The sequence below is a fragment of the Dysidea avara genome, chromosome 4 (genome assembly GCF_963678975.1).
Source record: "Dysidea avara chromosome 4, odDysAvar1.4, whole genome shotgun sequence".
NCBI classification, from domain to species: Eukaryota; Metazoa; Porifera; class Demospongiae; order Dictyoceratida; family Dysideidae; genus Dysidea; species Dysidea avara.
The window spans coordinates 1084162-1097844 of NC_089275.1; the positions used below are offsets into that span (position 1 = coordinate 1084162).

The 13683-nt window shown below is 38.9% G+C and overlaps 2 protein-coding genes across 9 annotated transcripts in view; one reads left to right on the forward strand and one right to left on the reverse strand.

The window, feature by feature from the left end:
* Nucleotides 1-4602, forward strand: part of LOC136252882 (uncharacterized) — a 32271-nt gene extending 27669 nt beyond the window's left edge. The window contains exon 10 of the mRNA XM_066045463.1: nt 4283-4602. Coding sequence (XP_065901535.1) covers nt 4283-4437 — 155 coding nt within the window. The 3' untranslated portion in view covers nt 4438-4602. The remainder of the gene's footprint in view (nt 1-4282) is intronic.
* Nucleotides 4603-9152: 4550 nt separating this feature from the next.
* Nucleotides 9153-13075, reverse strand: LOC136252259 (NACHT, LRR and PYD domains-containing protein 3-like). Of its 8 annotated transcripts, none has more exons than XM_066044667.1 (13): nt 12922-13075; nt 12747-12855; nt 12356-12700; nt 11998-12303; nt 11219-11948; nt 10494-11173; nt 10246-10383; nt 9748-10169; nt 9628-9696; nt 9520-9579; nt 9385-9463; nt 9304-9329; nt 9153-9252 (listed from the first exon to the last, which is right to left on the reverse strand). In XM_066044667.1, exons 2-13 carry the CDS (start codon nt 12844-12846, stop codon nt 9247-9249), a joined length of 2961 nt encoding a protein of 986 aa, XP_065900739.1. In that variant the 5' UTR covers nt 12847-12855; nt 12922-13075; the 3' UTR covers nt 9153-9246. The 8 variants fall into 8 exon arrangements, with proteins under 8 accessions (XP_065900739.1, XP_065900737.1, XP_065900736.1 ...); XM_066044665.1 differs by having other exon boundaries at nt 9748-9796; nt 9827-10169; nt 10494-11948; XM_066044664.1 differs by having other exon boundaries at nt 10494-11948; nt 12365-12700.
* Between the last annotated feature and the right edge of the window lie 608 nt (nt 13076-13683).

Sequence of the window (13683 nt, forward strand, 5' to 3'; positions counted from 1 at the left end):
GTGCTCACCTTGTCCAGGTCCTCTTATCAGAATATTCTGGTAAGCTTGCTGAATGTCCATTTCCCCTTCAAAACACCTTTCCCCAGCTTGATAATTTTTGCAGCTACTTGGATTACTGAAGTATACCACAATCTGCAGTCACACTCTGGTTGGATGATGAGGATAAATCAAGAATCGGTCTCCACTTGTTTTGCCCCACTTTGGAATGACTCCAAATGGGCTCACATGAGCTTCCATTTGCTGAGTAGACTCCTTGTAGCCTACTAACACCCTGTTCACACTATCCCGGGTTAGCCAGAGTGTTTTCAACTCAGGTTAAACAAATACACAAGCTTTTGATTATTTAGGCACTTTTTAAAAGGCACTAGAATTATAACAAGTAAGCAGTTTTAGAGCATACGTAGAATATACTTGCTGTGTGGCCAACAGAAGCAAGTTATATTGTTAACCCGAGTTGGCCAGCTTGCAATGCGTTCACACTATATCTTATCCCAGGCCAACTTGTGCCAACCTACTTCTCTTTGTCGTGCTGTACTAGACCCGGTTTGGCACAGCTCGATTGATTCACATTGCAATTTGCTTTTTGCTCTACCTGGGTTAGAAGGTAGTGTGAACGGGGTGTATGGCTATCTGATCTGCCTTCCACTCCTGTTTGAGGTATGAAAAAACTACTTCCTCATGTTCATTAGCAGATGTCATGTTTCTCTTTGCACTTTGTAGAGTGAGCTTTCCTCTTTGGAAGTCTATTGTAAAACCACTCTCCAGCCCTCCTAGAATCAAGCAAAAGAATTTTTCATTTTTATAGCAGCAGTAGTATTCCTAATGTTGTTATTGAGATCAATGGCCTATGGGCAGCATCTTAGTGACGTCCAGCACCAATAGTTTACTGGTGTAGCAGTATGGCCCTGTAAGAAATTTATAGCTAGTTAAATGATATGTGAGCTATGCTATAGCCATACAGTAAGCTCAGTAAATATAATGTGTTGTTATCCGTCAACTTGATGTTAGCTTGCATGTAAATGAGCCACACCTGCATGGTGATGTTTGTGTTGGCTAATAGCAACCTACTTGCTGGACTAACTTACATAATTAACCATCAGATGATTAATGAGTAGCAGCACAACAGGTACATAAATCATGATAATCATGATAATCAAGTTCTCAGTTTGGCTAATTGAGTGTCACAAACTAAAAAGTTCTACTGTTTCTTTACTTGGTCTATCCTTGCCCTAAGGCATCAAGAATAGGGATGTGGCTCTTTGCAGGAGTGACACTTGTTGATGAACTTGCACTTACAGTAGCGGTCTAAAAAAGTTCCCGTTGCGTTTGTGTTTCCGTAGGGTTGCTCTGCATTTGGGTTGCGACTGCATTGCGTTGCGTTCACTAAGCGTTGTGTTTGCGTTCCTCATAACGTCCTGTCTGCGTTCCGGTTTTCGTGCGTTTTTAGGCTTACCAGTTTACGGAGAGTTGAAGAAAGGCTGGTAATAAACGGACGAGACACAGGATTCAGCAGCATGATGGTCTTGTATCAGGTTAGCAGTCGTATAGCTATCTTGTATTTGTACATTTCTATAATTTAGATTCCGTCCAGAGCGCGCTACGGTGACCAGCCAGGAAAGTAGGAACTGGACTGAAAACTACCAGAAGCACACACACAAACATTATGAAATGATTTGAATGGCATATTTATTGAAAGTTTAATAAGTGATTTGTTCGCTGACAGGCTATGACTGGGCTCAAAAAGTCTATAAAGCAGCTGAGTTAGTCGTCAATGAGGATATATCTATGAAAACTGCCATGAGCTACACGAAATACAAACTGATGAAGCTAACCTGTGGCTGTGAGAGTGTAAGTCCGAGCCCAAGCTGCCAAATCACTAAATGGGCGTGACCGTGGGGGTTTAAACGGTAAGAGTTTTTTTGTTATGTGAAGTGTCAGTTGGGGCAAAGCTGCTACTCGACTATGTAAAATGAGCTTCCTCATACTGATGTTAGTATAATATAGAACATTAAATGAATATTTCTAGCTACAAAAGAATGAAGAGCTTTGTCTTCGGCTGGTAGGTTAGCCAGTTGGCAGTAACTCCTCTTCGAGCTCCTCTTCCCTTCGCTACTGCTGGCAAAGTAAGTGTTGGTTGTCTAACTGGATAAAAAGAAATAGACACACATGGGTTAGAAACAGCTATATAAACTATGGTAGCCATCGGATAGAGTACAAGCTAGGCATAGTTTTTGTTTGTAAACACCATTCGCTTACTAATAGGCAGATACCTACAGCTAAGTTATAACAATAATTATAATAATCTTTGACTATTAACTAAATCGTATAGACAACGGCTGTTATTATCAATGGCTTAGCCTACATTGTACTGTTGTAGTTTGACGGAGGTTTTTACTGCCGTATACTCCTTTTTGCTTGTGAAGCGTTTGTGTTCCGTTTGCGTTCTTGGAAGCCTTCTCTAAGTGGAGCATTTGCGTTGCAGTTTAGGCAAATGCAACGGGAACTTTTTTTTGACCCTCTAGATGATTGATCATAAAAGATCCAAGATGGACAAGGATATATTTTGTCATGGCAGCAATGGAATAGCTTTAAGCCATAAGGTTCCCAGCTTTGGAGGATCATGGGTGATGACAACTGCCGCAAAACACTGAGACCAAGTTTCACTGTTTGGGACCAATTGTTGTAATGCCATTTATTCTTCTGTTTGAACAGTGATCACCTGTCCTATAATAGATAAGGCGGAACTGCTTTATTACTCATTGAAGTCAATGTACTCCCCTGCCACAATCTCAGGGCTTCCCTGTAGAGTGGTGCAGCACTGCTCTACTTAATTTAAAACTCTTTTGATGTGGTAAAATGAATGTATAAAATGTTAACAGATTGACTTTGAAGTTAGTATCAAATTGGCAGTTTTACCACTCTACTATGTTCTGCACTCTGTTCGATGTTGATTGCGTAGAATTCAGTGCTGACAGTGGCAGTGCGTGGACACCACCGGGAGAGTGGGAGATAATACTTAAAAACCTCCTCTTCCTACTTGAGGACACTGGTTGGGTATACTTCTTCCCAAGCTGGTGGTTGGTAGCACTTAGCTTCTCAGTGGAGAGCATTACCCTCTGCCAGATGGTAATGCCCTGCTATTGTTACTGCTTGACAATGGCTTGCTGCCACTACTCTTTTAGTTTGTTGCCACTGCTTCTTGGTAGCTTCCCCTACCGTCTCATCTTGCTGCTACTCTAATGGCTCACTGCTACTGCTTCCTCAGCTTGCTGCCCCTTCTCTCTTGTCTTGATGCTGTTTTACTTACTGTTACTGTTCTCTTAGCTTTCTGCTATTGCTCTCTTAGCTTGCTGTTGTTACTTTTAGGGCTTGCTGCAGTGACTGTCTACTTAAGACTATACAAGTAGACCACCAAGCATTGTAATTGCTACACAGCTCTGTGTGCTGTTGTCCAGGAATACGTGGTGTGGGTGGCACTGCTGATAGAGGGTCAGTTTACTGAAGCTGTGCTTTACCTGCCCCACACCCTATACAGCTCCCAGCCTGTGGATTATGTCACTTCCTGCAAGAGCAAAAAGGAGAACAATCTACAAAATCTGATAATGGCTTGAGAGATGGTCAAGGATAAAGGCCCTGACAACTGAGTCCCTGATTCGCGGACTGGCTGGACTATCCACTACATGGAATCATCATCCAACTGTAGTACCAGATCCTGAGTAGGTGGGGTTGTACTTGAAGGCGGTGGGTTAGAAGACGGCATCACTTGAGTACAAAAAAGTTGTTAATATGTCACTAAATTGGCTGACAGGGTACAAGCATTCACGGTCACAAATCCCGTGATAACTATCACACCTAAAATATTACTTGATACATGACCTTAGTGTTTAATCTAGACAGTGAACTTCAGATTAGCTCATTATACTAAACATTGTCTATTTGGAAAGGTATTGTAGCAAACAGTGATGTATAAATTATTGTTGTCATGCACTGTCTAGTGTGACATGCCACTTATTGGTAGCACCACCTATTCCCCTAGTTCTACTATTACATCACTGTCTTTAGATCACTTCAACTTGATTAATAACCATAGTATAAGTGAGAGATAAGGAAGTTATCTTTGTAAACAATATTGTAGACAATACAAGACTAGACTAGTGCTCAAAAGTTTACGATGATCAATTTAAAAATTAATTTTAATTAATGATACAATAATGTTGACATGACCTTATCAACACTGTATCACAACATTGTTATTATTACATCATTATTGTGTTTACTACAGCATCAGTGTCCCCACCCCCATACTCTCCACCACGATCACCAGGAGGTATCAGGAAAAGTGACACTTTCCCTCAACTACAACCACCATCACGACCTCCACCATCAAGACCATTCATAGAAGAGGATTATAATTATGACAGTTTTGACTCAGACTGACCCCAGCTGATCATCTGTAGCAACAGCTAGTCTGTTGTATAAATTATTATTATTATTATTGTACACAATAGCACTTGTAAATAGAATAGCTAAGATTGCTCTATGTATATGTACAAGTATATAATGGAATTTATTTTTTGTGGAATAAAAATATGGCCACCTTAAGACCTACCACAACTGGTTTGATTTCACTATTACATATACAGGAAGAACAACACAACACGTTTATCACACAAAGAACGAGTATTAATCATGTGAGTGTGTGATCATATTGTTATGTAGATTTCACAGGGGTGTACTGAGAAGAGTTTCCAGGGGGTTCAGGAAACCCCTTTGGATTTTACATACTAGAAGCAAATTGAAACTTCAGGTTACCAGAATCTGAAATCTATCATGGCACATTTTAAACTTTTATTTAAATAGTACTTTTTCACATGATAGCAACACTTGTAGCATTGTTGTGAATTATGATTTTGGTGAAAAGATTGAGATACTCTAATAAAGCAGTCAGGTAATTACTCTAATATAACAGTCACTTAGCTGTAGTGAAAACTCCTGCATATCTCCTGTTTCACAAAATTAACCACAAGATATTAATATTGATTGTGAGAACTATGCTTACAAGGTTTTGGGGACATGTGAAATACAGTACCAAACATGACTGGTCTACTGTCAAAATTAATTGCATTATAAAAAACATGTTTTATTCAGTATCATGTGTATGATGTTTGGAGACGATGCTTTATCTGTATGGGGAAGATTTTCTTTTAAAGGCTGGTGCATATCAAGTACTCAGAAAAGGTATGACCACTTTTGATGCTCCTCCCCAAAGTCCTCTACCACATAGTACTGGATTTAGACCATCGGAATCTTCACAATCATTGGTTGAGCATATACAATTATGTATCATACTGTGAGCTGATATCAATGTTGCTCCTTTATTCTAATCTCTAATTAATATTTTAATCTTCTTTTGATCTTGCGACCAGATTTGCAAAAAGGAGTCTTCCACACACATCCAATTCCATACATCCAATTAAAGACCATGCATGATTTCAAAACTACACATTTCAACCACTGATCATGTTGCTGCACACAAACCAAAATTTCAAGTCAATTTCATAATAGTTATTATTTTAAGGGTGCTCTGTACAGTCCGCCTATATGGCTTCCCATGAAATTTAATTGTTCTATAACTTACAAATGGTTTTAGCAAATGTTCTGTACTTTTTTACTGGATATAAGTTAACACTAGTACACACAGTTTAGTCCAAACCCAACTGCTAAATTTGCTTTAGAACATGAGTTATAGTTTTTCCCATTATACTAGAACTAGTCCTACAGTTTACACACAAGAGCCTTGATACTTTTATGATACACTATGCTAAACAGCAGAAACCATTATGTGTTTTTATTTTTGTCTTTTAGCTTCTCAATCATCACATATTTATCTTTCTGGTTGACAGTCCCAGAAATCCTTTTCTTTACTTCCATGTTATTCATCATCTGGACTTGCTATTTCAAAATGGTAAACGCTCTTCTTTGGCAAAATTACTAAAGTAGCTTGTGTGAAAGTTTCATGTCTATTGGATTAAAAATGACAGAGTAGTTCTAATTTAAGTGAGAGGGTGTAGAATAGCAAGATGCGTGTGCTTGTTGCTATGGGATACCTAATTTACAGGTACTAAAATGTGTCAACATGTCACAGGCTAATTAAGTGACCATATTATTTCTTTTAGTGCAAATAGACTATGTCTTGGGAAGCCTTGTACGAACTGTACAGAGCACCCTTAAAATCTAGTTATGAATTGTCAAAGTTGGTCACTCAGTGTGTTAGACCCTTTTTCACAAATCCAGTCACTTAAGGTTGGTATTTGAAATACCACAGTGACCACACATGTGTAGTTATGGACAGGAAGTTTTTTAAAAGTCATTGGTAAAGCTACTGCACTATAACTAGTGCAGTAGCTGTCTGGACTACAGTACTTTAATTATCAGTCATTGTGTTTCAATAACTGTTATGTTCTGTTAAAGTATTATTATCTGAGGGGATTACAAAGACATTTAATTAATTACCTGTAATCCAGCCTTAGCACTAACCACTAAAATCATAAGAGCTGATATGATACACTGCTAAAAGGCTTATGTTTCTGTTCTTAATTATTATAAGTTAGTATGGAGAAACATTTAATGAGATGTTCTAATGTCATTTATCAGAGGACAGGAAGATAATTATATTGTTGGTGGCTTTACTGTACATTTATTATTATGTAGTGTCCTCAATTAAGTATCTATGGACACCGTAAGGGACCAACCAGTAGTGTCCTAATCATCACCAAGATGTCCTGATATTCCAGATATGTACAAAGGAATACTTTGGGACCTAACAAAATGTCTGGATTAAGTAGGTGCCCTCAAGTGCTCACACTACAATCTATAGGGTTGGACTTAACTGATGATGGTGATATGTTCAGTTCATCCTCTAGTGAGGTGGGTAGGAATGTTGTGAAACTGATACAAGAATACCAGGAATCCTTCAATGTTATTGAAAGGTGTAGGACACTAGTGACAGATGCTGTACATGTGAACTGTGAGGTGACTGTTCTATTAGAGTGTTTTGTGATGTTATAGTACTACCGTAATTGTATGGTGGGTAGCTGGTGGATTATTGTATCAGTTTCTCACTACAGTTAGCGGCTGGTTTAGAGAGGTGGTCTTAATGTACAAGTGATCACTAATTAGAGTAGGGACCACATGTACAGTAAAAACAAACTAGCGAAGGTCACTATTAGTTTCTGCCGCAATACTCACTATTTCGTGTGTAGTAATGTTCATCACTAATTATTTTGTAGTGCCCTTCACTAGCATGTAGTGATTTTTTAAAAACAGTACATAATAAGCAAATACTAAATATGGGCCTCAGCAGCCTGCACAGCAAATCGGTGCCTCAGCAACGGGACAGTGCAAACTGGACCTGGCACCACGAATGCACACAATTGCAGATCTCAACAAAGAGAAGCTTAATTTACATCTCAGCCATCCCATCACTACTCCATAAGAAAGACTGTGCTTAGCACTCAAAAGGTTGGCCAATCTCTTATAAAACTGAGTAGCAGCATCACCCATTCCACTAGTAGTGGTGAAAATTAAAGAAGTAAATGAGGCATTCTCTACTTCATGAACCCGTTGTTGGTATTCACGTCTCTATTCCTTATTGTGACAGAGTGTAGGGGTTGATTTGAGGGTGCACTAGGGTTAAAAATTCTGACATCAAAGTATGACGTCCTCCCTAAAAACCATTAGCTGCAATGTCAAGCCTTGCGTTATCATCACGATTAGCTGTTTTGTATTGAAGGGTCTCACCAGAAAGAGGCTGAAGGTGAGGTTCAATGATAACATTGTTACAGACCTCAGAAAGTAAGTTGGCAGTTAGATCATACACTTCATTATGTCTCAAAGAAGAAAACCTGCCCTTTGGACAAGACAGAGCATGTTCTATGGTAAAGAGTGACCACAGGCACAGGAAGTAGGGAAGGAAGATGGTAGCCAATGATAGCGAAGCGCAATTGCATCACAAAAAGTAGTTTTATGAAGCACAAAATTATGCGACTTCAATGGAAGACAAGAGAGCCAATTGGATGCACCCTTCTCCAGAGCCAACTTGACTGACGAAGTTCATCAAACAAATGATTGGCAAATTGAAGTTACAAAAGAGTACTGAATGTCACTACAAAAAATAGAGAGTATTGTGGCAGAAATTAGTAATGACCTTCACTAGTTTGTTTTTACTGTGTGCACTATTGTAGCTACACTACACTTGTGATCATATCCAAACACTCTAATAGAACATACGCTTGTAGAGTGAATTTAAAGCTGTACACTTCAACATGACATCATACACTATGATAGGAATTGATGATACTGATCACTGATGTTCCATTAGACCCTTACACTAGTACTGATTGTTCTATTAGAGTATATACTGATCACTGATATTCCCTTACACTAGTACTGATTGTTCTATTAGAGTATATACTGATCACTGATGTTCCCTTACACTAATACTGATTGTTCTATTAGAGTATATACTGATCACTGATATTCCCTTACACTAATACTGATTGTTCTATTAGAGTATATACTGATCACTGATGTTCCCTTACACTAGTACTGATTGTTCTATTAGAGTACACTGATGTTTCCTTACACTAGTACTTATTGTTCTATTAGAGTATATACTGACCACTGATGTTCCCTTACACTAGTACTGATTGTTCTATTAGAGTATATACTGATCACGATTGTTCTATTAGAGTATATACTGATCACTGATGTTCCCTTACACTAGTACTGATTGTTCTATTAGAGTATATACTGATCACTGATGTTCCCTTACACTAGTACTGATTGTTCTATTAGAGTATATACTGATCACTGATGTTCCCTTACACTAGTACTGATTGTTCTATTAGAGCATATACTGATCACTGATGTTCCCTTACACTAGTACTTATTGTTCTAATAGTTTCTCACTGACTGTGAACGGAAATATACAGTCATATCATCACCTGACCACTATTCTTGGACTATAGTTCTCATATATGCAGTTCAAACTAAATGTTTAATAGATAATAGACATCCCATATTGGAACGGAGCTTCTAATTATAAGACCCTCCTAATCTATCCATGCTGCACACCCCTTATGCAAGCAGTAGATGTTTACTCAATATTATCCTTTTAATAAATAAACACAATGTCTACACTTGTTTAAGTGGATGGGTGTGGTCAATCTACATGATGTCATCTTATCAGTCCTATCACCACGACAACAGTAATTACTATAGCAACAAATGATACACCAATACCTGGCCTTGATCTCTTGTTGAAATACCTGTAACCATGACAACAATAATAATTGTTACATATGTCAAAACACAACCTTCTACCTCTTGTCTCTTCCTCTGTTCCACTATGATAATCTTCACTATTAGTATTGTGTTGTTGTGTGTTCTGTTGTTGTAACTCCTATTACCATGACAACAATCATAATGTATATCACACAACACAACCACTTGTCTTACAAGTTGGTCATCATCTTCAACAGTACTACAACTAGTACCATCATATTCATCATCACTATCCTGTTACCATGACAACAATCATAACGTATATCACACCACTTGTCTTACAAGTTGATCATCATCTTCACTAATACTACCAGTACTACAACTAGTACTATCACATTCATCATCACTATCCTGTTACCATGAGTATTACAACTTGTAACACAACGTTACATAACCTCCTACCTCTTGTCTCTTCCTCTGTTCCAGTATGGTCATCATCTTCTTCACTTCATCATCATCCTCCACTTCATCATCCTCCACTTCATCATCCTCCACTTCATCATCATCCTTGTAGTGACCAATATCCACTACTTGACAGACTCCATTGTCCACAGCTGACTGTAGTATCAGACGAGCTCCCTCCACAGTGATGGGATTATATGACACATCTAATATCCTAACACTGTTGTTGACTAGTAATCCTACTGCAAGTGATCTTGCTCCAGTAAGAGCAATGCCACACGACCAAACATACAGTTCACTAATCTGACTGTTACTAAGTGTTCCTGCAATGGCAGTGATGCCGCCATCACCAATTTCATTCTCTGATATGTCAAGGACTTGTAGTGAACACTTCCCCAACACTTCACTGATACAAATGGCACCTGTAGTGATCATAACAGTAATAATCAATTATGATAGGAAACCATATAAATTAACCACAACACTACAAGTCTACACCTTTCACTGATAGTCGACAAAATCCTACCCTCAGCTCAGTCAGGATGTTATTGTACTGGAGTTCACTTGATATTAATGACATCCCATCATCACTGATATTATTACCACTAACATTTAACTCTATTAATGAGGCACTACCTGTAATGATAACAGTAGACATCACAAACACATACAGCTCAGTGAGGTGTGGTCAATTCACTAACACACAATGGTCACTCAGTGTATCAACAGCTAATAGTGGGGCTTACTTGTCTTCACAATCTTCATTATGTGTACCAGCCCATCAATAGTGAGACCATTGGAACTGATTCTTAACACTTCTAGTAGTTGACCAGTAGTATTCTTGTTGGGGTAATGCTTTACTAACAATTCAGCTCCTTTGTCTCCAGTATGATACCCATACATGTTCAACTCATAAACTGGATAACATGACATCACATGGGAGATACACACAATATCATAAGGTAGTAAACTGCCACTCATCACCAATCTGATGGGTGTAACTGGTTGAGGTGGACTAGTCTGTTGACTCTCATACAAACACTTCACTGCTGTTACACTATCAAGAAGTTCTGATAACTTGGAGAACACAAACTGGAACATTTCACCGGACACTAATCCTGTTACTCCACTCAAAAATATGAAAACATTAGGATAGTCACTAAAGTGTTCACTCAGTAGACGTTGCTGTTCTTCTTGTGATAATGTTGAAATATAAACAGCACACAAAAACTCCTGGATGGTTAAGTGGGAAAAATTATATGTGATAGTGTCTGTGGGTAACTGGTGAGTGTGTGTAGCTTTCAAAAGACCATACCCGTCCCACTCAGCTGTCACCTCTATACCACACTCCTTCACGTCTGCCACAGTAAAGATGATCTTTGGATCCTTCCACTTCTTCTTGTCACCATATCTCCTATCTTCTTCCCTATCAGAGTACCAGTCAAAGAAGCCATGATAAGCTAACCTACACAATAACAATAATGTCCTCACTGCTTCTTTGGGAACACCTGTTAACACTTTACACAATTTCTCCTCAACACTATTAGCTGCTACTGCTACAGTTGAACACACTTGCTTCCTCTCATTCTCCTTCCTAACTTGTCTCTCTAGTGTCATCACAATGAACAGTCGGTACAGTTGTGTAATGGTGAATGGAAGCTTCTTCTCACTACACTCAAATATATCAACTATCATCACTAAATTCATAGGCACATATGACAAACTCTCTAAATGAGGATACTCCTTCAACTGCTGTGAAAACTCCTCAACACATTTCACATCATTGGGAAATGACTTCTTCACAAACTCTCGGATTTCTTCTTTACCAAATCCTACCACTTCTATTCTCCTACCTGCGTCCAGCTTCTCACAAGCACGTGGTCTTGATGTGATCATTATTGTGGCTTCCTCCAACAATGTACACTCGTTCACTACACGTACTAAAAATGGATCACTCTCTCGACGTTCAGCTGCCATCTCATCCAATCCCTCCAGGATCACTAGACATCTGCTACCTGCTGACTTTCTCACTTGCTCGTGTGTCTCCCCTCCAATGTGCTCCATCATCACTTCTTCAATTGACCTTTGCTGGACTGACCTTAATGGTATCAGGATCACAATATCATAGTCCTCAGCTAAAAACCCATCCCTCTTAGCCCACTTCACACAGATCTCATTGGCAAGGGTCGTCTTGCCTATACCTACACAACTCATATTACATCACTACTACTAATACTTTGTAATACTCACCTGGGCCTCCCATTATCAGTATCAGTCGAGGACAAGGTTTGTTCTGGTAGTGGAAGATGTCCCTCAGCTCACCAAGTTGCTCCTTCTTCAACAGTATTTCATCAACTTGTCCTTTTAATGTTAGTCTTGTTATCTCTTCCAAGTTCTTATCTGCTCTTGTCACCTTTTCTCTTTTCACCAGAGCCAGTCGAACATAATAGTGTGGCCAGTCAGTGGACAAGTATCTGAGGTACCTGGCCTGTAACCTGTTAACAACTATTGGACTGTACTTCACAGTAGGACGTTTGTTAGTAATTGAATGGACACCTGTAGAGTACAGTCACACATATACAAAACAGTTACTATCACATCAACTAACCAGTCTCACTATTTGCTGATCGTTTCCTTAGTCTACATCTAATCATTCCTGCCAACTCCTTCACACCATCATACTCACTATCCTCCATCACTTTAATAAGATCATCAAAACTTCTACCAACACCAGTCAACACTGATGGCTTGATCATATGATCCAAGAAATACGATGCTTTACTTGCTCGTGATGGTTTAGACTCCACCAGATCTTTAGCATCATCAGGAAGAAGGTTGGCTGAGAACATTTCTGCAATAAATACAGCATCATCCATTGGTAGTGTTTTGACCAGTTTAGCATAGAAGTGTTGGAACACCTTACTAGTTGACATTTCTCCCTCTACTAGTTTACCTGTAATGATATTGGTGTGTAGTGTATAACAAGTCACTCCACTAACCTGATGATGTCTGTTGTACTGGACTATTCTGGTTGTTGGAAGATTCAGCCGGTTCAGAGTGAGGTAAAGTGACCCCATCAGATTTCTTACTGTTCTCCATAATGGACACCTGTAGAGTAAATCTTTCCTTCACAACTTCTCCAGCGCGTGTCGATTTATTACTAGTACTACTCACCTGCTAGAATTGGCGGGTGTAGACTCGCGGGACTAGCCCGCCTCTCGATATGTTCCCTCCCAATGAAATGACAATCAAAGTGATCACTCGTAGGATAATGTCTATATCACTAATGGTTGTGTGTGTAGTTTAATATGTGATGTTGTATGATCACGAAGTGCATGCAGTGTAAGTTAGCCACGCCCCGGATGTTGGTACTGGTTTTGTTTACCTAACATGAACCGTACTTGAACCCGTACTTGTAGGGGCGTGGCTGATGATCACACGAAACAATGACATCATTAATACAGAGATGTTATCTGGTGGGTGGGGCTGTAGTTATAACTAATTAAAACCAAGCTAGAGTTATTGTTTCTATGTATTGCATTCTCTGAAGATTAGGAGGAATATTAGTGAGATTATGAGAATGTTTAGTCATTGTCATGATCACTAGACTAAAATGATGTCATCTGATCACACCCACTCTACAAGAGATGAGGTAATTCAAACCTAGCTTGTATGTCACCGACTATTATTATTATCAATTTTACCACAAGGGAAGGCATACACAAAAGGCAAAGCCTGCATAAAGTGTCAGCCCAAAATATAACGTTACAAAAACAACAAAGAAATTTACAAAACTACACTAAATACAAAACACACAAAAACAAACAAAGGCAGAGATACAAAACATCAATTAACACACACATAACAGTATAAAGAATGCCTGACAGATTTGGGGTAGGAGTCATTGAGAATGTATAATGGTATGGAATTCCACAG